Here is a 25,298-nt window from a genome sequence, read left to right as displayed (position 1 = left end):
GGAGGTAGAGCTGACAGTTGACAACATGGAAATCATGCAAAGCAATGTTTAAGATGTTGTAAAGCAATTCTGAGCTGTCAAGGCTGTGCACAGATTCTTTATCATTATTCCATGTCAATTTGCATCAGACACTGATTCAACATTGTCAGATATCATCCGTGGGAAAGGTAACTGTATAAAACCTAATCAAAGATAAGACAGTGCTAACTGAAAGCCATTTGTATGAGATTACAGGGATCATACAGACTTTACTGCGTGCAAACATTTCCCAAAACGCACTGAAAGATGGTTTGAGCCCACAGCTTTAATGTATTTCCTGAGTAAACCATGTATGATCAGTGTGTGTACATGATGTGTTTGTGTTTTTAACGTAGTTTTATTTTTTTTTAGTCATATTACTACAGTGTCTGCAGTGTGGCAGTTTATAGTGATGTCTAGCACTGGGGAATCATGCCATAGACATGTAGCAAGATGCCCCACCCAGTCAAATTATCCTGGCACCAGTCCAACCAGTCCTAACACAAATCTCTTAATGATGAGTGCCTTGCAAGGCAGCTGTCAGTACTATTTTTATAAGTCTGTGGTATGACTCAGCTGCAGTTTGAACCTGGGACATCCCGTACCCAAGGTGGATGCTCTAACCACTAGGTCACCAGCGCAGTCTATGTACATGATTAATCAGTAAGCACAAATTAAATGCAAAATGCCAAGAAAAGGAATTTTAATTTTTAAAAACACTGTACTTAAACAGTGCATGTGATTCTGGTGCTGCTTATCACTGCTGTACAAAATTTAACATGTTGTACCACATACAAACATTCAGATATGTTGTTGTTGTTGTAGGGTTTAACGCCATTTTTCAGCACACGATAGGCTATACATGGCAGCCAGTATTAATGGTGGAGGAAGAACCCGGGAAAACCCCAGAAAGAACCACTGACCCACAAGAAGCTACTGGCAAGCTTTCTCACATATCCACATTGGCTGAATCCGAGACTCGAACCCACGCAGACAGAGGTGAGATGGCAGTGGTCCATAATGGACAGCACTTTAGACCACTCGGCCACTCAGGGCCCCTTCAGATATGTAAAAGTGCCTTAATGCAGCCTTTCTACATTTTGTCATTGTGTCAACAATGAAAGGACTATAAGACATTTATAGTCCTTTCTTATAAGTATTAGGCAAGAATAAAATGATCCAAGTCTAAAAAGGATATCTGACAACACTGAATTATATGCAGGAAAAAAAATATTTCAAAACATCAAAAGCCAGAGGTTAGTGTCAAGTGATATAAAATATATGATAAAGTGTAAACCAGTTCACATATTTTGTATTAGTTCATACAACTTCCTGTACAAGATCAGCAGATTTACCCTAGGTGATTCTTCTCCCTAAAAATACATATGAAAATCTGACAAGTATAATACTTTTAAATACATTTTTAAAGTAGAAATTTATACAGTGAACCCCTCAAAACAGAAACCCTTGAGACCATATTAACTTTAAGCTTTTGAATTACTGAGGGTATTACAGATGAGACAAAAATGTCATTGTTCTACATGTAAGGGGCCATCCATTTAGTATGAATACATGGAAGGGGGAGGGGGGTTAACCCAAATGCATATGCTTGCATATGGGGGGGGGGCTACAGATAATGTATGTATGCATAGAAAATGGTGGGGGTAAAACCTCAATAATAATATATGAACATTGGCCTTCAAATGAGCCAGAGCTACCGGGAGAAGTAGGACTGTGGGAGAGGTGTCACTTGTTGCCATCGTACCCCTGATTGCTAGCTATCACGCATCTCAGCAGCAAATTTGACACAGTCTAGTGGCCTGCCCCATGGATTACACATCCTTCAATCTGGCCTCACTGCAGACTACCGCTGGTTCAAGATTTTAGCTGCCTCGGTGCTCAAGTGTATATACGCAGGATGTGTGTGTAAAAAAGTATGCATGTGTATGGGGGGAGAGGGGTCAAGCTTTGCCAGATTTTTTCATACATACTAAATGGATGGCCCCTAAATAAATTACATGCTCATCATCAATGGCACCTGCTTTAAATTTTAAGACAAAAACAATCAAGAAAGCTGTTGTCTTTTTTTAAAAACATTTAATGAAATATTAGCTGATTGATGTACATTCCTTGCTAATATTGTCTCATCAGTCTCTGTTTGTAAAGTATCAAAAGCAAGGCCAAAGACCTAATTACTTTTGCCCAGGTATTTCATTCATATATAAAAAATGTATTAATCATTTGCACACTGGAATAACATCAAATATGATTAGATCATAAACAAATAAACATAACCATTATTAAGTGACTTATCTATAATTCATTTAATTAGCAATATGCCCGAAAAGATGGCATTTCTTCAACATTCAAAGACTTCAGATTAACCTATTTTTGGTCCTAATCTGTGTCAGTTCATGTGTCAAGTATTGTTTTACCTTACAAGCCCTTGGGATATTTTGGAGTTACTGATTAGTCTGCTACAGAATCTGTGTGTTTTAATTAACACATGACCACAGGCAATTTTGGGACAAAAATATCAATGTTTTATGGAATTTAACAGAACATATAAAGTGCATCTCTGAGTTTGATGTCATTTTCAATTTATGTGGGTTTCATTTTAGTGTAAAATTGAAATCTGGGACTGAACATTTGCATCAAAGAAGAAAAAATTTGGGACCAAATAAAAATGCCAATTTTGTTGGGATTCCATTATGCTCAGGGTTCAGTTTTGAGGGGTTGCACTGTATATTACATATATGTATATTACTGAAATCAATGACTCTCAAATAAAAGCCAACATAATTTAAAAACATGAAAAATAGGTCATTAGAACTGACTGAAGAAAATGCTGATGCTTTCATAACTGAATTTTACAAATTTTATATAACAAAAGTTTTCCAATAAACTGCTGGTCCAGATGTAATAGTTTATTATAAGCAATGTCACATGTATGTATCTATACAACTGGCCAAAATAACAAATGAAAATCTCCAATATAGTATAATTAACTAACACTGAGAATTAGAAACAAGTTATTGCCTATTTCAAAATAAATCATTTCTTGAAACATATTCAATCCTGGAAAGCCCCTGTTGATTACAGGTGCAAAATTTAAATGAGATAAATTACTTTAATTGTATTAAATTTTCAAAGAATTAACACTTTCGGATAACTTTAAAAAACTATTGTGGCAAATGCACCATATGTTTGTCCTATTTCTACAAAAGAAAACTGACTCTAAAAAATTGTGCATCCTTAGCTAATGTAATGCAAACCAAATTTGATATTATGCACAAATCCAACCTCCTTAGTTCACATTCTCTATCCCACACCCACAAATCAAGCAGTTCTACAAATATGTGATTAGTAAGCAAACTATGAGCAACAAGCATCCAACTAAATCTACTAACATATTGCTACAATGTGTATAGATAGCTAAGTAACATACATTGTACTTGTATTTAAGCTGGGCCCTTTTATGACCAATCAACAGAATAAACAACAAAGACCCAGATATGTCTGCACATTACATGACAGCAGATCTGGATCGATGTTGTTGCAGCTGTATGTCTTATTGGAGAGTATATCTGGTAATCTGATCCCTATTTCATTATGCCTTATTTATATGTGTGTAATACACACTTAAATATGAGCAAAATGAAGACCCATATCTACCATCAACATAATGTGTTGGTAGATCAGGGTCTAAGCTATTTGCTTGAAATAAGCTATTTACTTGAAATAAGTAGTAGCAAAAAAATTAATGCTCACAAGGCTTACATAACTTAACAGTTGACCGTTTCACTAAACAGATTTACGGTATTATAAGAACACATCCTATGTAAACTATCTCCCAAGCTTTCCTAATGACGTTGATTTTACCCATTATACTAAAGACAAAGACATAATTATTATGCACAGTCTGTTTTAGATAAGTGAAGTCATCCAAGATCTTGACAATAATAAACCCAACAGATCAAAAATATGTCTTCAAAAGTGGTAACAAGGTCAGACAATCAGATGCAAGGTCACCTCATTAATATGCATGGATCCAGCTTACTGCCCTAGATCTTAATGATATATAATCATATTCCAATTCTGACAAAACTCAGATCTTATTATGGCTTCCAGAGTGGTACTAAGCTCTGACAGCCAATCACCAACAAGATGACCTCATAAATATGCATGGATTTAGCTCATTATGGACAGGCCAAGATCTTGACAATGAAGAATATGTTTCAAGTTTTATCAACATGGGATCAGAAATATAGTTTCCAGAGTGGCAACATGCTCAGAAAATCTTATATAAGCTCAACTCATTAATATGCATGCATTTTGCTCATTATCAAACTTGTATAACTTTCCTGGTGATATATCAGATCAGAAATATGGCTTCCAGAGTGGTCTCAGCCAATTCAATGCAAGATAAATAACCTCATCAATATAGATGAAGTATGCTCATTAATGAGCTCTTTCAACATCTTGATATAAGTATATATTCCAAGTCTGATGAAACAACTGAATCAACAACTGAATCAGAAATCTGGTCTCCAGAATGATAACAAGGTCAGCCAATCAGATGCCCATATTTCACATATGAAAAAGAATCAGAGCACAAATATGGCTTCCTGATATATAATAAAATCAGTTAATGAAGATACAAAATTGTCCTTAGCATGCATGGATGCTGCCCATTATCAGCCTCATTTGCGATATGTTAATATGTGGTTCCACACAACAGTTACTAAGCACTTTTGAAAATGAGATAGTAAAGTGAAGTTGTTGGTTGGTTGGTTGGTTGTTGTAGGGTTTAACGCCATTTTTCAGCTATACATGGCAGCCAGTATTAATGGTGGAGTAAGAACCTGGGAAAACCCCAGAAAGAACCACCCACAGGAAGCTACTGGCAAGCTTTCTCACATACCCACATTAGCCGAATCCGAGACTCGAACCCATGCAGACAGAGGTGAGATGGCATGGTAATCCGTAATGGAGAGCACTTTAGACCAATCGGCAACTTGGGGCCCCAAAGTGAAGTTGTATTTGCAACAAGTACAATAGAGAGAATGTTGGCATACCTCTAAGCTAATCAGAATAGCTGGTCATATTTGCTCATGAAATGAACTTGAACAAATCTAAAGTAAACTAACTTTAGCACTTATAAAACATATGGAAAAAGAATTTTTTGACAGAGTAGTCAATACTAACATCTCAAAGTGCAATAAATGAATTAAAATCTATCAATAAGCTATAAAAGGTCATTGGTTAGTTGTTTTCTTTCTTCCAATTTACCTCTGATGTCCAGGAAGTGAAAATGACCCAGCAAAGTTAGCAGTCTTTTTGAGAAATGCACATCTGAGGTAGGGCTAAGCAGCATACTTTATATACCCAAATTACACCAATCATCATACACCAAATAAAGGGGATTAAAAGTTATTTTTAACAATACTAAAGATATACAAGGTCTGTTTTAAATAACCAGTATAACCAGAGAGGAAAACCTGGAAAAATATGTTTTTGTTTAAAAATCAAACCCTGTGCAAAGTACAAAACCGAAGAGCAGAACCAAAGCATATAATCCAAGTGAGATCAAAATCGGATCAGAAATATAATCTCAAGATTGGTAAGATAGTTAACTGTTCAGATGCAAGACTGCCTCATTCATATGCTTGAATCTTACATTTTATCAAACTCTTCCAAAATCTGAATGACATAAACTTATATTCCAAGACTGATTGAAATTAGATCAGTAATCATTGGACTACAGTAGGTTAAAAAGCAATTGCTGACATATAGATATAAAACATACAATGAAAGATGCACGAGATGCATGGCCATATCATAATCTAAGCCATTAAAAAAACAGTGTAGACCCTGCCAAGTTATTATGTGAGTGCTGTTCTGGGTCTACACTGTTCAAAGGTTGGATACCTGCATACACAAAGATGGTTTTTTGAAAAATATCTACTCAAACGACTTCTTTTCCATTTTTTTCTTAGCATGTTTGTTAGCTACCAACTGCAGAGAGAGTATGAGTGATTAAAATATAGACTATATCTCTTGATCTTTGTTTCATAAGAGTCCAATTGATTCTCTTGGTAGATTTATTTCAGTGGATTTCCTTAAATTTGAAGCACTTAACAGGAAGAGAAAGATTCCAGTATTTAAAATATAAAAGTAGCGGTAATGGTAATAAATCTCAGGAAAAAATATCCAAATGTTGTAAATAATAAGATTAGCAGAATGATAATTAATCTCAATCTGAGTAGAATTTATTACATGCTTCATAAACTGAGACTTGAATTCATCTTATAACATGCATACAAACCTTGGGCAGGTCTTCTATATGTGGTAATGTGAGCTGGTTAACCTTCTTGGTTTTCTGCGCCAGTGTGTATATGATCTGACCCTTGGTAGGGCCACAACCATAACATGCTGTTCCCAGCTTGAAGGACATTTTGCTTATGGATTCATTTCGGAATTCATACCTTAGGCTTTTCACAAGTTTTTTCCTATCTGAAATTGACATGCAACAAATTCTTCATTGAAAGCGAGAAAAAATGCTAGGAGAAGACAAATTAAGTCATACAATCTTGTTTCATCTGTAAAAGACATTTTTTTAGCAATTGTACTCTATATATTCAGAACAAAAATTTACATAAAAAAGAAACAAAGAAAAAAGAACTAGCAAAATATCCATATGACATGGATTAAGCTGCAAATATAATCCACCAGAATAAAGTTTGGATCAATTTCAGGCAAAGTATTAAGTCACACAGGCTATATAACTCGGTCAGAAAAATGTTTACACTCTAACTTGATTTGTTTTATTTGTCAATACAGACCATCAAATCAAATTTGGTTCCAATCCATAAAGACCTTCAAAGTTATTGAGCAGAAACTAAATTTCTGATCCATGTGACATGACAGTACATCAGTATTTATGTTTAACATCATATCAGCACAAATATGACTACATGCTTCCAGTTACAAGTAAAATTCTGAAAATGTATATAAAAAGACAGAAAACAACAAACTGCACAAACAACCTCAGTAAGATAAACCTTTCAAAATAATATAAACATGAAGTGCTCCACATTGAAAAATAATGGCAAAAATGTGACATGACAGACATAACATTATTAAATTCAAGATGTACATGTGTGTAAGACTATATACTCCCTACAAAGAATATTGTAGCAACATAAATAATGTACTTTACCTCATTCATCATATTTGTTGAATATGCACAAAAAAAAATTTTTACAGCTGAAAATTCAAACATCCATTCACTGATGGTAACAATGTTGATATAAAGTAAAGTGACTAAAAGGTCAACCATATTTCAAGTAAACATAATGAAAAATAATTTCTGACATTTAATAAATAATCACAAAACAATATAGAAGTAAATTCTATATATATATTCCTCACATACAATTTTTAAATAATTACTTGATCAAGTACTGTAATAGCATGTTGCATCACTGTCACTACCATATATAATATTTTTGCATATTTCTTGATAAAATTATTGACATTTTATGTCTGAATAACAAAATTTGTTGATGCATATTATTTTTTCAATCTACCTCTGACAATGTCATCTGAGAGCTCAAAAGAAGTAAGTCTGTCTGCTCCATTTCTCTTATTTCCAGTAGTGTTTGCCATGACTACCACTCTCACTTTTCCATCATGTGAATAAGTAGATATTGCCTGCACCTCACCTTTGACCTCTGTTAAAATGGAAATAATACAGTCATTAATATGTAAAATTACACTAAACATTGCTTTGAAATTATAGTAACTTGGTATTTAATGTTTAAAATCAGTTATATATCAACCCCAGAAAACATGATTGCCCATATCAAAGTTTTATATTTTTTAAATTGTAAAAGTAAAATGACAACATTTTCATTTGAAACTTAAGAACATTTTTCAGATGTTTTACTTTAAGATATCTGAGATTACATTGTTAAACTTTTTAAAGACATTTTGGTCAAAGTAACAGGATGTCAGCTCTGAACAATAAAATGGTATTCTGATAAATGGGCTAAGGCCAGAACTCAATGTCCTATGAAAACTTTTAAACATTTTTAAAAATATAAAATAATAATAAAAATAATAATACTTTATAAATTTAGCTGCTAAATTAACAGAACTTTATTTTAAAAATTGTGTATTTAATTTTTAAAGCCAAATATTTCTTTCTGGAGAATTATGAACCAAAAAAAAGTGTTATCTTACGATATCAACAAACTTCATAGACCCAGATCACACTATCTGGGTCTATGCAGCTTGTTGCAGGTTGTTATTAGAACAAACAACATAAACTCTGATCTGCCAGTGTACTATGTGACAGTAGGTCAGGGTCAATACTGTTTGAAGCTGGCTGAATTATAAGCAAGTATAACAGTAATGAAACTATTTTTGTACTCAAAACAAGTTTAAAGACTGAAGATCACACACTGCATTACAAACATTATGTTGCTGAAAATTATCAAATGCATTACCATCATAAACTATCTGCATATACGTTATTTTATATTAGCACACAAAAAGAAACTAACAAAGTACCATCTATACTCACCTATAAGCCAGGTCCTACCGTAAACAACACTGACCCTGGTCTGCTGTTGCATTATTTGCTGGCAGATATGGGTATGTGTTGTTTGTTCTACTTATTAATCCTAACAAACTTAATAGACCCAGATCTGCTATTGCATAATGTACCTACAGATCTATGTCTATAAAGTCTACAACTGGATCTGACCAATACTTGAGTATATACAGTATTAAAAATGAGTTATTGTTAATCACATGAAATTATTTCAAGGACGAAAGCATAGAAAATGACAGGTACAAAATTTAGCTAATTATGCATTTAAATCATAAGATTACTGTAATGATTTCTGAAATTTCAAGTGGTATTTTCAATTTTAGAAAATGCAATTCCTGTCTTATCTATTTTGGGAAATCAAAATTAAAAAAACTTTCATGCTTTATAATATAAACAACAAAGACTTCACCAGTTATTTTTCAATTATTACTTGTCGAGCATATGAGCATTTTAAAACAAATAGCAACAAACTTTAATACAGAACAAAAACTACAAAGTGATTTATAAAAAAAGATCTGTGTAGTATTTTTTCAAGAAAAATTGCTCAAGTTCAAGAAATATATTAATTTCTAAAAAGACTCTAGTCCAAATAAAAAAATACATAGAAAGAACAAAAAAAGGTAAATACAGACACACACAAAATGGTAAATTAGGTGAAATTTTTATTTAAAAAAGTTCTTTTAATATTGAGATAGTTTTGAAAATGTTAATGGGAGTTTTAAGCTTAGTACTTCAAGACATAAAATTTTAGAAATGAAACAATAATATGGTTAGGTAATATAAATGGAACAATTTGTTCATTTCATAGATGAAAATAAAACTGCATCTTTATAGTTTAAAATCCAACCAGCTAAGCTATTATCATGATGGCCAAACCAAAACAGACCCAAGCATATCTACAATCTATTTCACCATAGCAACAGCTGACAAGCTCCATGAAAATTTCTATGCATGAATTTCCATCACATATAAAAGACCCTCATATCTTTGACAGTATGCGATGATTGATCTGGATACTTAGTGATATTAAACATTTAGAGACATAATACATTTTTATTGGTATGTCTCATATACAGGTTTTTAAGTATTATGGCTTGTGAAAAACTGAGATAAGTAATCTCATCCTATCATATGACAAAAGATTATGAAACTGGCATTATTCACTTCATCTAATATACAACTATTATCCCTTTATTACAATGTTTGCCCATGACAGTGGATCTCCAAATTAAAGTCTCATTTAATACATTCTAAAATCATAGTTGTTGTTGTTCTTGTTGTTGGGTTTAACGCTATTTTTCAGCACACAATAGGCTATGCATGGCGGCCAGTATTAATGGTGAAAGAAGAACCCTGGAAAACCCCGGGAAGAACCACCGACCCACGAGAAGCTACTGGCAAGCTTTCTCACATACCCACATTGGCTGAATGCTAGACTCGAACCCACGCAGACAGAGGTGAGATGGCAGTGATCTGTAACAGAGAGTGCTTTAGACCACTCTGCCACTCAGGGACCCTCTACAATCATAGACAATCTGCACAGTAACAGTGGCAGTAATATAAATATCATAGAGCTTAAATACATTGTAAATCACAAAATGGGAAAGAGATTTTCACAAATTTAGCAAAGTAAGTAAATTTAGGAAAAAGATGAGTAATGTATAAAATATAATGCTACTGAGAAGTTATCCAGTTAATATTGCAGACCTAACAATGTGTAATGAATCTATGAAACTGTCAAGACAGAAACACAATGAAGAGTCATCATTTGGAGATAACATATCTCACCCCATCCTCCACATCCTACCCACCCTGGTTCTCTGTTTATGAATGTAACCCATGGTTCAGAACTCTGTTTTTATAATATGTCTGGTAGTAACACCCTTAATTAGATACAACTTATGTTACACTTTGTCTCCAAGGTCATGTAAAAAAATAATTCCTGTGAAAAATTCACAGCATCAAAAGGCACTTCTACACAGGTTGATGTACATGTGAAATCAAGTTTGGTTGAAATACCTTGTGTGATTTAGGAAAAATATTTCAAAAACAAAATTATTTATGGACAGACAGATGGATTATGGACAGACATGGATTATGGGGTTAGACAGATGGATTATGGACAGACAGATATACATAACTGGCAGCTATGTTCCATCCTGCATTATATATTATATATATATATATATATATATATATATATATATATATATATATATATATATATATATATATATATATATATATATATATATATGTTTCAAGTCATAAAAAGACTGATGGAAACTTTAAGATTCTAGAAAATGGATTTAATTTTAGAGCTTGTCAATTGCTGCTTGATTGAACCCTACAATCACCTTCTAATGCATCTGGAAATGAACATAAGTAATAAACAAATACATCAATAACACCTTTATATTTTCATGAACAAAGAATCATAAATTTAAAAAATGTAAAATATACCATTAGTGAAAAGTTGAAAGGAAAATTCATCCATACTTCAATTTTTTTTCTTCAATTCATTTTTAAATCAAGAAAAACTGATATATACAGACTCAATAAGTTTTCTTCTTATTCTGCATACATGTATCTAGTGTACACTGCTCAAATTCAAGGACATAATTATATTAGATATCTAATCAATAAAAATGCAAAAATGTGCTAACCATCAATTATAAAAACATTCATGCTTAGGATGGTCCTAATGATTAACAAAGTATCAAAATTAAATTGTTCTCATGAAAATAAATAAACAATTTATACGTGCAAACTTTAATAAAATCGGTTCAAGGATGATCATTTGAACAATTTGTAAAGAATGCATGACCATTTATATGTATGTAAAAACTGTTAGGCTGGTGTGCATTTTCTTGAAGTATGCTTAGTTTAGTATCTATCCATAAGTAATGGTCACTACCTATCAAAATAACAGCTGATAAAATGGGCACAACTTCAATATTACAGTATACTCTTATAAAATACACAAAAGAAAAGTGTATGTTAGTGTGTGTTTTTTTCTCATTAAAACACAATCATTGAGGTCACATCTGTTTTCCACAACAAAAAGCCTGCACAGTCATTTTAAAGATGATCATAAATTGCCAACAACTTCCAAAAGTCAAGTGTAGTTGTCAATGACTTCATGATTTTTTTACATAGGGTTGTTAATGCAATTATCTTCACTAAGCAGTAAGAGATGGAACTCATAATCAAATCCCTTTATGTTGAATCTTTTGCAAAGTTCAGTGCTACGATAGAAACTAGGTGAAAAATGATGTCATATTGGTGACATCATAATCTAATTATCACATCATTTTGAGTTACAAAAGCAGACTACCTTAAAATTGAAACTGATAAAAATAACTCCATGATATATTACTATTAAGCGACATAGTTTATTGCAGTATAGACCCATGTATACTTTCCTGTTCTGGAAATGTTTATACATCTCTAGGCTAGAGATCAAATTTACCATTATTTTTTACCTTAAGTTTCTACCTAATTTTGAAAATATCAAATATGAAAGGGGAATAACCTGGTAAATTATCATAGTACAATCCTGCAAGTTGAACTATTTTCACTCAGTAGTAATTTTCCTGGATTTAATGCTTGATGAAAACAATGAATTTAAAGACTCAATGAACAATGATCTCTCAGTGAAAATAATATGATGCCTTTTCTATCCATGACCTAAAGTACCAATAAAAAAGTTTTTTTTTAAACTAGGAAAATATATACCAATGAAAATTAATGAAATGAGAGTAACTGACAAATATATTTGTTACTTCATAAGAATCATATGATAAAATTTCCCAATACCTGTATGTCCTATTGGCACAAAGGTTTTGCTGGGCCTTCCATCAAAGACAAACACATGGCCATCATCTGAACCGGAAATAAGATACTTTCCATCATCGTCAAAACTGCAAAATCAAATAAAAGCATCAAGGATAAGTAATAAAAGTAACAAGAAAGAAAAATAATAAATAAGTAATTCAAAAGTGACTTCCCAAAAAGATCGCTTGAAATTAGATTCTTTTAACAAAGGATAATTTGGACAAGAGTTGTTTCCCTTGTCTGTCTGTTGCCGGATACATTTTGATGTGGGTATATGTTTTTACTCAATTTTTATCAGATGGTTCAATTATCTCTTTCAGGGGAAGAAGGTTTATTAAGAGAAATGCACCCTAAACATTGTTTGGTGTTGCCTATTCAATATGCAAGAGAGAGAGAGGGAGCTATATATCAAAATTACCCATCTGAAAACAGAAACAATTTTACAATTCAAAATTATAATATACCCATAACAGAGAACTGGACAGGTTACAAAAGCTGCATTCCTACACATAAACATGTAAAATGAGTTCATGGCATGAAATGATTTGGTAGCAATCCAAACAAAAACAATAAAAACTATCTTGTAAAATAATAAATCAAGAGTCAAGAAAACAAGGGAAATTCAACTGCAGCTGATACGTTTGAAAGGCAAATGATGTGTAAATAAGCTTGGCTGGTATTTCCAGTACACTGTTCATCATGCACAAGTCTCAGGATGTACACAAATCAGAAAAAAGGTCAGCATTACACATGCAGCTGTATGCTTTCCACTAATAACTAACAAGAGAGATTTTTCAAAGTCAAGTACTGAGTGTATACACTCACTGTCCCAATGTTACTATTAGACAATTTGAGCCTGACCTAAAACCTGTTCTGCCTCACAACATTTATCAGTGTGTCAATGTAATTAATACCATTTTAAGTCTGCAACATCAGGGATTCCCCAAAAACTAAACAATCCAAAGTGAACAATGTGTGTGGATTTTCAAGGGGAGACAATCTTTCAACATAGTTGAGTTCATACAAAGAAGGTTCATCGTATTAGTTTGAAATGGTTTTTAGAGGAAATTCAACTTTAGAGTTGCTGTTTTTTTTTCTCAATTAGATAATTTTCAAGCAATGTATACAAAACTTACTGATTTGACATGTAATGTATCAGATTTTATAACAGCAGACAGTGTATTGTTTAAACTGGTAGAGTGTTTTTATAATTCGTAAATTGTTTGTATTTATAACTGGCAGATACTGTGCTTTTACTCTGTGGTTTGAAATGTATAAACGATAAAAGTTCTGCCTCTAAGAAGCCTATATGCATGAATCAGTTTATTTAGAGTCTGTTATCACAGTAATTAATTTTAAAACAATCTTCTAACATCACTATTACTGAAAAGATTATCATATGTATTCGCTTGGGTCCTACTGCAAACAACACAGACCATGATCTGCTGTTGCATAATATGTCCTATTCCTATAGATTAGTCCTAACAAATTGCACACACCCAGCTCTGCCAGTGCATTATGAGATGGCAGATCTGGGTCATTTCAGTTTGAAGCTGGATCTGACTTACAAGCAAGTATATATGATACAAATATCATATTCAAACATAATGTGATAAATGCATGTAATATAAATTTATATACCAACATTAGTGCATTTTCATACAAAATTTCAGTGGCACTTGATATTTCATTTTTAAGAAAAATATATTTTAATTTTCTGAAAGAAATAATCAAGAACTTACACAAGATGCTTGACAGGACCCTGGTATATACGTAATTTGTGGATGGTCCTAGGCTGCTCAAGGTTTGTTAAATCAATGAAGCAAATATGACCAGTGGCAACCCCAATTGCTACAACAGGAATATATGGACTACATGCCAAGCTGGTTGCCTGGAAATTAAATCATGATATAAGTAAGGTCATATTATATTTGTAAACAAAACAATTTTCTCTACCCTAAAGAAACTCAATATACATTACCTTATCCTCAAAAGTTTGGCTGAATGGAATTCAGTAATCAATTTCTTGTTTACCCTGATAAAATATATCTAAAATCTCATAATAACTTTACCACTGATAACACAAAAAGAAATATGCCATTTTAAGGTGATTTTAAACATTGATGATGACAGGACAAAATATTGTAGACATGTGGTACACCCAAATCAAATCATCTTGCGCAATCATTACTTTATCAAAAATGTATTAACTGATTTTGTCTAATTTTATACTATATAATTATTTCTTTTCATAACTTCTTACACTGATTTTATATAATTTTGTATGGTATAATTATTTCTTTATCATAACTTCTTAAACTGATTTTATCTAATGTTTCACAGTATAATCATTACATTCTTATACCTTCTTACACTGATTTTGTCTAATTTTGTACAGCATAATCATTACATTCTTATACCTTCTTACACTGATTTTGTCTAATTTTGTACAGCATAATCATTACATTCTTATACCTTCTTACACTGATTTTGTCTAATTTTGTACAGCATAATCATTACATTCTTATACCTTCTTACACTGATTTTGTCTAATTTTGTACAGCATAATCATTACATTCTTATACCTTCTTACACTGATTTTGTCTAATTTTGTACAGTATAATCATTACATTCTTATACCTTCTTACACTGATTTTGTCTAATTTTGTACAGTATAATCATTACATTCTTATACCTTCTTACACTGATTTTGTCTAATTTTGTACAGCATAATCATTACATTCTTATACCTTCTTACACTGATTTTGTCTAATTTTGTACAGCATAATCTTTACATGACCACAACTTCTTACTCTGCAAGGGTTCTCAACATGAAGGTACAAAGCTGAGTTCTATTTCAAAAGCAGTGTTGTGTACATATTGAAAATGTTTACAAACATTGTACATAAAATGGATAAGTTGTGGAAATAACATTTTTCTAATGTTACATAGGTTTCAAGCTCAAATAGGTTATAGTATAGAAAGAATTTGTGACCTTGGATAAATTTCAGTGATTTAGCAGTTTTGGAGTAAGATTCTGAAAATAAATCCAATCACAAATTACCACCATATATATTATAGCCTATTTTTATCTGCAATCACTAAAATATAACAAGATAAAACTAAACTCGCCTATTTTTGAACAAAATTTATAAAGTTTATAACTGTAAAAAATATATATACTGATGATCATTGGGTAGATAGATCAATCATGCTGAGAAATAAAATCTTCTGTCTAAATGGATGGGCATGCCCTGAACAATGAAATGACATATTTTCCATAAAAACAACACATACCTGAGCCCCAAGAGAATAGCTACAAAGAAGTCTTCCGCCATCTGAAGTCCAAACCTGTGCCATACCATCCTCACGTACAGTCTGCATAAAAATAAATAAATAAATAAAATTATCTATAAAAAGTATGTAATATTTAGGCAGGAATAGCTTTGTTATTATTTTTATTATTATTATTATCATTATTAGTATTATTATTTTGTGGCTGTTGTTGGCCTTATCAATATTTCCTTAAACTAACATCACTTCAAAAATTGGAATAATTTACAACATTTATTATAGACTCAACAAATTTCAAGAAAAATTACAAATCTGACATGGAATAACACCACAAACAAAAGTTCCCTGAAAGAACTAATGCTCTACTGGCCAAAAAGAATTTCCAGGAATTCAAGATAGGACCATTTCTTCCTTTTAACTGCTGAGTGTCAAAATCATCTCTAATGTTTTAAGCAATAATACAATTTTCAAATTAGCTGCTGTGGTGGATGTATTGGTTGTAAGTTGTAAGATCTGCACCATTTTCATTTAGGACCAACAAAACGTCACCAGAAGTCTTTTGGTGAAAAACTGATAGGACTTTCAATTTGGAGGAAAAATGATAACAAGGTTTCCAAGATGGCCATTGTCACCACCATATGGGACATAATATCATCACCTTTTCATTTAGAATCAATGTTATGAAGCATTTTCTTCTATTTAATTTCATACCACTTTCTTTTTATTACATTTCTTGTTTGTGATTTTATTATTTCTCTGAAACATTTATTCTGAATAAAGATAACATTACACTTTGCACCATCAGGTAGTTAATTAACAAATAAACTTGCTAATAAGTCATTTTGAATGGCAAACAACATAGATACTGATCTGCCATCGCATATTGTGACAACAGATCAGGATATGTGCTTTTGCTTACAGTTTACTCCTAACAAACTGCATAGACCCACATCTGACAGTGCAACAGCTAATCTAGGTCTATGCAGTTTGTAGTCGGATCTGATTTATACGAGAATATATATCATAAGTCTCAAACTCAGTATGACCTTTATGTAGGGAAGTACTCAGTTTATGACACTGCACAGATCTGATTTTCAAACGATCTCAGATTTGATGCAAAGCCAAAAGTAAGAAATTTAGCTAGGGCATAAGTACCAAAATCAAGAGGTTCTGGATTTAATACAGAGTGTCACAGAACTGTATACACAGAAAATGCTGTTGTATTATATATGAACAAAATGTAGATGGGTATTGTTGCCATGTACAGCATTACCCACAGCTGTATTATTTTTAACCTTGGTAACTGATGCATGCACAAAGTGTTAACAGTGGGAAATTCATTTTCCTTTTGTTCTCTGGTCATGGATGTGACCACAATTATAGTATTTATAGTCCAAATTCTTTCTGTATTGTCACAATACAGACAAGTTTTATCAGAAAGCCATCTGTTTAATGGAAGCAATCTTCAGCTTTAGAGTTATGTGAAAATGAAAACTGTATTCTTTCTTGCAATCAATATTGTTTAAAATACTAAATGTTTCAAAATTTATTATAAATTGTCTAAAAAGTCTGACCTATATCACATAATGCCATATTACTGGATAGAATATGGTCTGTTTCAAGTAAGACATTTCATAGTTGAATAGACAAGTTGAATTCAACTATATGTTGCATGCATTAAATGATGAGAAACATTCAGGTATTTTATAATCTACTTTTTATAATCTAGTGTGATTATTCTTGTTGGATTCAGATTCATGTATGGAAAATGGTTATTGTAATAATGATCTCATACAGTTGTTCTTATGAAAGAATTTAATGTATAACAAACCCAAATGATGTGCATGCATGCATAATACATATCTAAATATTTGTATTAAAACATATCTCATGTATTACACTGCTCAGTCATTCAATTTTTAGCTGTTACAAGGAGTCAATGAACTCTGTGGGTTTGTGTAACCCACTAACTGCAGTCAATGGTATATTCAATGTAATGCGACAGGCCAAAGGATCTCAACCAAAAAGTCTGTGGCATAGTGTGATTCTTGAGGAATCTTTTACCAGGCTAGGAGGAGCAGACCAGATTAGTCCATTCCTTAACTACTGTTGGGAGTTGTGGAATTGGAAATATCTTGGGCTCATCACCTGGATGCCATAAGACAGATATTAATAAACATACTGATGGACTGAAATATATCTATTGAAAGGTACATATATATCATGTGTGTTGATAAGTTTCATACACCTATCATATATTTTGATAGATCCATATATCAATCATATCTGTTGATAAACTTCTTTACACTGATTATATCCATCGACTTATGAGATCATATGTGATTATTTGTTCAAAATCCATGCTTTGATAATTTTGTTATATCTGTTGTTGAAATCTGTAAGCATGAGTAGGATATCAGATTCTGTCATGATTCATTTGCTTATAAATAAACATTTCAATCACATAATTGTGTTAAGTGTCTCTGCAACATAGATTTCCCACCTGGTTTCATCCTGTTACAGAGAGAATAGGCAGGTATGTTTGTACCCAACACAAAAAAATTCATTCTCATGGAAATAACAACTATAAACAGGACTAATACAAATAATAAATGAAATACCCATTTTGTACAAATGCTACAGCAAATTCCTTCACATTACATGAATATTCAATAAAATATGCATAGCTATGTATCTATAGCCCGTCTGAGTATAAACATCAACTGGTCTCAATTTTAAAAATAAAAAATACATACTGAGCTTAAAATATATAATGATACATTTAACTTAGTATAAATCAATACATATTAAATTTTAAAAAATTACATATTGAACTTAATAAAAAAATACCACCTCATAATAATAATTGGTCCTCAAGAGTTTTGGCTATAAAGAGTTTTGACCATATTAAAATGAATTAGTCAACTCATCTTTGTCTTACCACACAGTTGTTAGTTACAGCTAGTTCTCCAATGCTGATGAATTGTCCATGATGATAATCCTTCAAGAGTTTCAAACTTTCTGGTGTCCCAACTTCATACAGGTAAAATGAACCCTGAAAAGTATCTATCCTATGAGCACAATATTATTAAAGTCTGTGCATACATGTACATGCATTAAATGTTAAATTATGAGCAAAATATAATTTCCCACCAATTATTTGACATATGTTTGCTATTTTAATGACTTACTGTAAATACAGATAGTTCAGTATCCTCAAGTTTTAAAATATGTAGCATGAACTGTTTTGAAAAATCAATAATTGGCAATTTTTATGCTTGCACTGTACAGGATTCACTGTAGGGCTTAAGTTAATTTCTAAAATATTACACCAAAAACACCCAAACAAATCTGTAAAACGTCTGCATAATATCTTTATCTCTGCCTTCAAATCCTTCTCCTATTTTAAAAATTCCCCTTTCTACCTTATTTTTTAAATCAAGAACAGACCCTAACTGTGAAAACAATTATTGTTTTGCAAATGTGACATATCAACTGAATTTGAATAAAATATTACTTACACTGCTCTTATTTACATCAATAATATAAACCATAATCAACAAACAGATTTACAGTAACCTTCTTGCTATGTTGTTGACCATTATAAATCTTGACATAGTAAAAGCATTTTTACTGAACAATTCAACTTAAGTAAGGTTGATTTTCAACATCAATTTAAATTCTACTGAAAATGCAATGATATCAAGGTCATTTGATGAACGGGAATACAGGTTAGCAGGCGACTGATTAATGCTGAATTACATACATTAGCTAATGACAATAATAGGTACTGTTTTTCATTGACAGTAATACATAACAGGGACAAACTAATGTTTTCAGCCAAGGTGTAAAACTCTTAATTATTCAGTATTAAATGACAAAATATATTAAAATTGAATGATTATTTTAATCTAAATAATATAATCCAGTGCTGTCCAAACTTTTTGATACCATGGGCCACTGAAAAATGTTTTTCTTGAAGCTGAGGGCTGCAGCAGAAAAATGAAAAGCAACGACTATATTGCTGCTTAAGTTCTGGCAGGCCATTTAAAATCAGTCCATGGGCCATGGGTTGGACAGCACTGATCTAATCTAATAATTTTTATGAGTGTTTTGAAAATATCAGATACAGTCAATTATGTTAAATTTATATCAGTCATGAGTAAGATAGAGAAATAATTTAATTAAAATCATTAAACTTCTTCTGAAAGCATGAAGAAAGAAAATTATTATTATTAACAAGTTATAGGGAAGTTACCTACCAATGGTGAACCTATGGCAATATGTCGATAAGAGGCAGAGAAGGCCATGGAAGAGATGCAAGTTCCAATGTTACACTGCTCTATTACTTTAAACTCATCTGATCTGGTATCAATTAACCTCAGCACTCCATCCTGAAAAGCATACGCAATATTTAGATAGACTGTAACTGCACTTTTTTGTCATAGCAGTTTAGGTCAATTATTAGCTAACCAGTCTAGATTGCAATGATTAATGATATTGTGCAACCAAAGTGAACCATTATAATCTTTCATCTTCAAGCCGAACACAGGCTCAGGCCTCCAAATTACAAAATATACTTAAAGCATATCTGTCATAACATCATGCTAAAAACAACTTTTTACTCCCAAAACCCCCTGGCATGGTCATGTTTTGAAAACATAATTTACAATCATCAAGGAGAAAAAAACTATAAAAACAAACAAACAACCACCACCTCAATATATGCCCATAATATGCAGCATGTATAAATGGTAAACAGTCCTGTTTAAAGCTCATGTAAAACTATCCTTGGGGCAGTTTATACTGCTAACTGTCTTAGAGAGAATTTAAAGGCAAGGTGGTCAGGTATACCCAAACCACCATTTTACATGTTACTTAATTGGCTGACAATAGCTTGGGTGATTTGTGAAGTGCTTTGAAGACTGAAGATGGGGAGCCCATCTGGCTGACTTGTATGTACAGTTCACAAAGTGAAACAACCCAATTTACTTCAATTTAAAGCTTAATTAAAGACGTTTGTTCAAGAACAAAAGTTATGACACATCACTGCCTTGAATGAAAATGCAGAAGACATCTTTATTAAAGGTTATTGGAAAGTTTGTGAACAGCAGCAATGTTTCTTTGAAGCCAGATCTACTCCATATATAAAACACAAAATCTGATTGTTTCAGTAATTGGAAGAGTGTTCAAGTGTGATTCATTTTTTAAGGTAATATGTCAAAATGAATTTTCTGTGATTCTGGAATTAATGAGCATTCTGCAAAGCAAGCAAAGCCCAGTAAAACTAAATTTTGGAACTCCTGGTTGACAAAGTTGGACTTTATGAGGCATGCAGGCAACAATGGGAAACATTTCATTCTTTTCATATATTGTAAACAACCATATTGATAATTAAATCATTCTTGAGTGATGAATATCTATCCAAATAGCAGTACCTCCTGAATGTAACATCTGGAAAAACCAGAACATATCCAACACACTGACCTGAACATTCAGATTAGTTCTCTTTATTATTAATTCTTATCTTAATCTTCTTAAAATATGAACGATTAATTGACCCCTGCTTTTCGGATGATTTAGCTTGAATGAAAGACAATAAAAAGCACATGCTCATGCTTACACAATTGATTTGTGTTGATAAAGAGATTGCATTAATGTCCGTATTTGACAAAGGCATTTATTACTGATGTACTACCTGTAAGGACACCATGAATCTTGCAAATATTGTATCCTGGTCAGTCCCAAATGAGATGTATATTTACTTTCATCTATAGAGACAAGCTTTGTTCTGTTAAAATTATTGAAAATAATATATTTGGCATTATTTAGTATTAATTCGACTTTGTGCTCAACATGTTTCATGACTTCAAAGAAAGAGTATTCTCCCTTTAATAAGAATATTAGGATCATCTTGTAGTGACCATGATTCTAACAATCGCTATGACTTAAAGTATTTTCAATCCTTTGCTTTCATTAATTTTATTTTTGATAACTATGGTGCATGTTAAATGAATATGAACTAAGTTTTATTTACAAAACATAGCAATCTCTGATTTCTAAGGACTGGTAGACTATTAGTCTATCATGGCAACCAATCTTTACGTGTGTAACCTATATTCGAGGTACATGTTCATTTTGTGAAATATTTCAAAAAGTTTGCTGTAAAGTTTTCAAAATATACTATTTTTACCTATCTGCTACACAACTTATATTTTTATGCAACTATTATAAGTAATTTATGTAAAATACAGCCATTATCATGATAAGAAGCATCAATGTGTAGTCCAAAATTGTATCATGTGATGTCTGCCATTTAGGATTAGCATGAGGGCTTCATATTTTGAGACTACACTTTCACTTTCTGTTATTCTGTCCACTAATAAGTGAGCAAATTGCAAGTTTTAGTAACAATATGGTTGCCATATGACCATATAAGTGTATACAAAACATGCTCAGATAGGACAATAGTGTGTAAATAATGCATGCCAGCATATAGGCCATACTGGTGTGTGTAAATAATGCATGCCAGCATATAGGCCATACTGGTGTGTGTAAATAATGCACGCCAGCATATAGGCCATAGTGGTGTGTGTAAATAATGTATGCTAGCATATGGGCCATACTGGTGTGTGTAAATAATGCATGCCAGCATATAGGCCATAGTGGTGTGTGTAAATAATGCATGCCAGCATATAGGTCATAGTGGTGTGCGTAAATAATGCATGCCAGTATATAGGTTCTATCTAGGAAAAAATCATAAACAAAGTATTTAAAATATAGCAATCAAATGACTTTGAAATGCTTTGGAAAGCTAAAATCATGACAAGCAATTTAAGAAATCTTTGTTTTTTTTAACAGTCCTGCTTTGTAAATTGGATGCAGTGTTCTATCAACTGCAATACTTTTTAACAGTGGAAGTCACAATATTTTTCAGATATGAATAGTATATTTCTAAATTAAGACCAAGTATGACCAGTATGTTCTAAATTAATCACAAACCCTCTTCTAACACATTGGTTGGCATGGATCCCAATTTTTACAGAAAATTCTAAATTATTGATCCTTATTTTTGTAACATGAAGAAAACTGTAGAAACTTCCTGGAGTAATGCTTTTCATGTGTTTGCTTATCTTGAAAATAAAGGTAATTTATACCAAAAAGCAATGATTTTCATTTAAAAAAGCTCTTTATGTACAATTATTTGCAATGCAATTATAAAATGAGAATTCAACTATTAAACAGACCAACCCCACCCCACCTTCCAAGGTATTCTTAATGTCCAGCCATGAAGGCTCTCCCTTCTACATTTTTCAGAGGTAAATAAGTAACTCACACACTTGCTTAAAGTGTGGTCTATGCTTTTTTTATCCTGTAGTGTGCAAATTTTTGAGGGAAAGTTGTATTTCTAAAGTAATGCAATGAGAGTATACATGGTAAGAGGAGGGAAAAACTTTCATATCTGACTTACGCTGCCAGCTGCATAGAGACCTCTTTTGTGGAACATGATGCATTCCAAACTTCCCTCTACCAGTATGTTTCCAAAGTCATCTGCTGAAAAATGAAAACAGCAAAAAAGTCATAGGGTAAAAATCTGCACAAAGAAATATCACACTACAGATATATGTAGAAAGAAGGGAACTTTCTACACAGAGAATTTATATTGCAGTAATTTATTTGCTTATTATATTAATGTGCTATGTGCTAATTGAATTAGCTTACTAAACTTTTATAAGAAAAAAGACCATCTCAGCACAAAACAATATAGACCCATACCAGCCTTCGCATAATGCACCTGCTGATCACAGTCTATTCTCTTCACAAGAAATAAAATGTAAATAAATAGCATATGTCTTAGTCTGCTGGGACAACACTATATACATTTGGGCACAAGATATATAGTATCACTATCTATAATGTACCTCATTGCAATGCAGTCCCGTTTATAAGGTGAAAATGGTCATGGTCAGTAGTAATACTATGGATATTCTACCTTAGTATAAGGTGACCTCATTTTATGGCTCCAATGAAAAGCATTATACTGAGGGATAACAGTGTATTGTTAATTACATTATGACTTCATATGTACTGAATTCGCTTTCCAAACTCATTGCCTATTGTAAGGGAAAATAAATCACATAAGTACATTCATATTTCATACATGTCTAATGACAGTAGGTTTTCAGTCAATTCCTCATTATATAGAATATCAACCTACAAAGGGCAATTTCTCGTCCTGTTATAAATTATTTCAGTGCTAGGCAAGACATGTATGTGTCCTTACCAACTGACTGGATGTCAACTGCTGATGCCCTCTTACTGCCTGCACTTGTAAGCCTTGATCTCGGTGTCTGGGCAGGTGGGGGAGGATAGTACAGGACCTTGGCTTTCAACACCTCACCATCAATCTACACAGATAATACATGAAATACACTCTATACACAGTCTAACCTTAATTATCCAAACCCCTTTTGACAAACACAAAAATATGGATGACCAAGATTGTCTGCATAAACTAGATTGGGCCATTCCAAATTTTCACAACTGGGAGATATACAAGTTGTTTGTACAAAAAAGTGTACATGTAATACAAATACAGAGTGGCTCTGCAAAAAGCTGTAACAATGTATTACAGAAATTCAAATTTTAATTAAGTACTGTATTATTTAGTCTGTTGATCTTAAACGAAATGGTATTATGGAAAAGTTCACTATTGAGAAATACAGGAGAATCCGAAACCTTGGCAAACTCAATGTGCCAAGGTGTCTAATATTTTGTTTGTTTTAAGCTATTTTAGCTTTTGATGGTTAAGTGATGCTGAGTTACTAGACTAGAATAACATAATGAGAGAGTTTATTACTCTCGGGTCACTTGTCTGGCAAGATCTGAGGGAAAAGAACAAGATAGGTATATAAAACTTAGCGCATACATGTTGTTTTTTTACATATATGCAAAAGTCTAAACACACGAGAGGTTTTCTGGTGTAAGAAAGAATTCTGTAAAACACTGAAAAAGAATCCCACAGAATGCTATCTCTCCCCTGCTCTGCTATGGCATAGTCTAAAAAAAACTTACAATACAACCATGAAACTTAATTACTGTACACACAGCAGTGTCTAAGGAACTGAGCTACATATAAAAACTGCATAATGACTGGAGTGAAATGTAGGTCACTGCAACTACATTCTAAGTTTGACCAAAACTGGATCAGATTTATCATTTTCACAGTGATAATAAGCTCAGCTAATCGGATGCTAGATCATCTCATTAATATAACTCAATCTCACTCATAATTATAAAATTGTCCAAGATCATGATGATATAAGCAAATTTCCAAGTTTAACCAAAGTCAGATACAAAATATGGTTTCTGGACTAGCAGCAAGGTCAGTCAATCGGATGCAAGGTCACCTCATCAATATATATGCATCTTGCACATTAATGAACTTGCCCAAGTTCTTGATGATATAAGTGTATATTCCATGTATGATCAAATCTTAATCAGAAATACAGCCTCCTGAGTAGTAACA

At 32.4% G+C, this 25,298-nt stretch overlaps 1 protein-coding gene across 9 annotated transcripts in view; it reads right to left on the bottom strand.

Moving 5' to 3' along the window:
* The window catches only part of LOC149772475 (cilia- and flagella-associated protein 43-like), a 123,798-nt gene that overhangs the window by 85,509 nt on the left and 12,991 nt on the right, over positions 1 to 25,298 (bottom strand). For 5 of the 9 annotated variants that reach the window (XM_089947760.1, XM_089947765.1, XM_089947766.1 and 2 more), the window contains exons 6-15: positions 24,054 to 24,177; positions 23,241 to 23,323; positions 20,032 to 20,163; positions 18,711 to 18,824; positions 15,773 to 15,853; positions 14,218 to 14,366; positions 12,458 to 12,561; positions 7,611 to 7,754; positions 6,347 to 6,534; positions 1,374 to 1,391 (exon numbers count right to left, since the gene is read on the bottom strand). In XM_089947760.1, the coding sequence (XP_089803886.1) occupies positions 1,374 to 1,391; positions 6,347 to 6,534; positions 7,611 to 7,754; positions 12,458 to 12,561; positions 14,218 to 14,366; positions 15,773 to 15,853; positions 18,711 to 18,824; positions 20,032 to 20,163; positions 23,241 to 23,323; positions 24,054 to 24,177 (1,137 nt within the window). The remainder of the gene's footprint in view (positions 1 to 1,373; positions 1,392 to 6,346; positions 6,535 to 7,610; positions 7,755 to 12,457; positions 12,562 to 14,217; positions 14,367 to 15,772; positions 15,854 to 18,710; positions 18,825 to 20,031; positions 20,164 to 23,240; positions 23,324 to 24,053; positions 24,178 to 25,298) is intronic. The other 4 variants (XM_089947763.1, XM_089947768.1, XM_089947761.1 and 1 more) reach the window with 3 other exon arrangements.

Source organism: Sinohyriopsis cumingii, unplaced genomic scaffold, assembly GCF_028554795.1.
Source record: "Sinohyriopsis cumingii isolate HCF-2022 unplaced genomic scaffold, ASM2855479v2 utg001460l, whole genome shotgun sequence".
Taxonomy (NCBI): Eukaryota; Metazoa; Mollusca; class Bivalvia; order Unionida; family Unionidae; genus Sinohyriopsis; species Sinohyriopsis cumingii.
The sequence above is the reverse complement of the archived record's forward strand: the minus strand, read 5'-3'. Positions and strand labels throughout refer to the sequence as shown.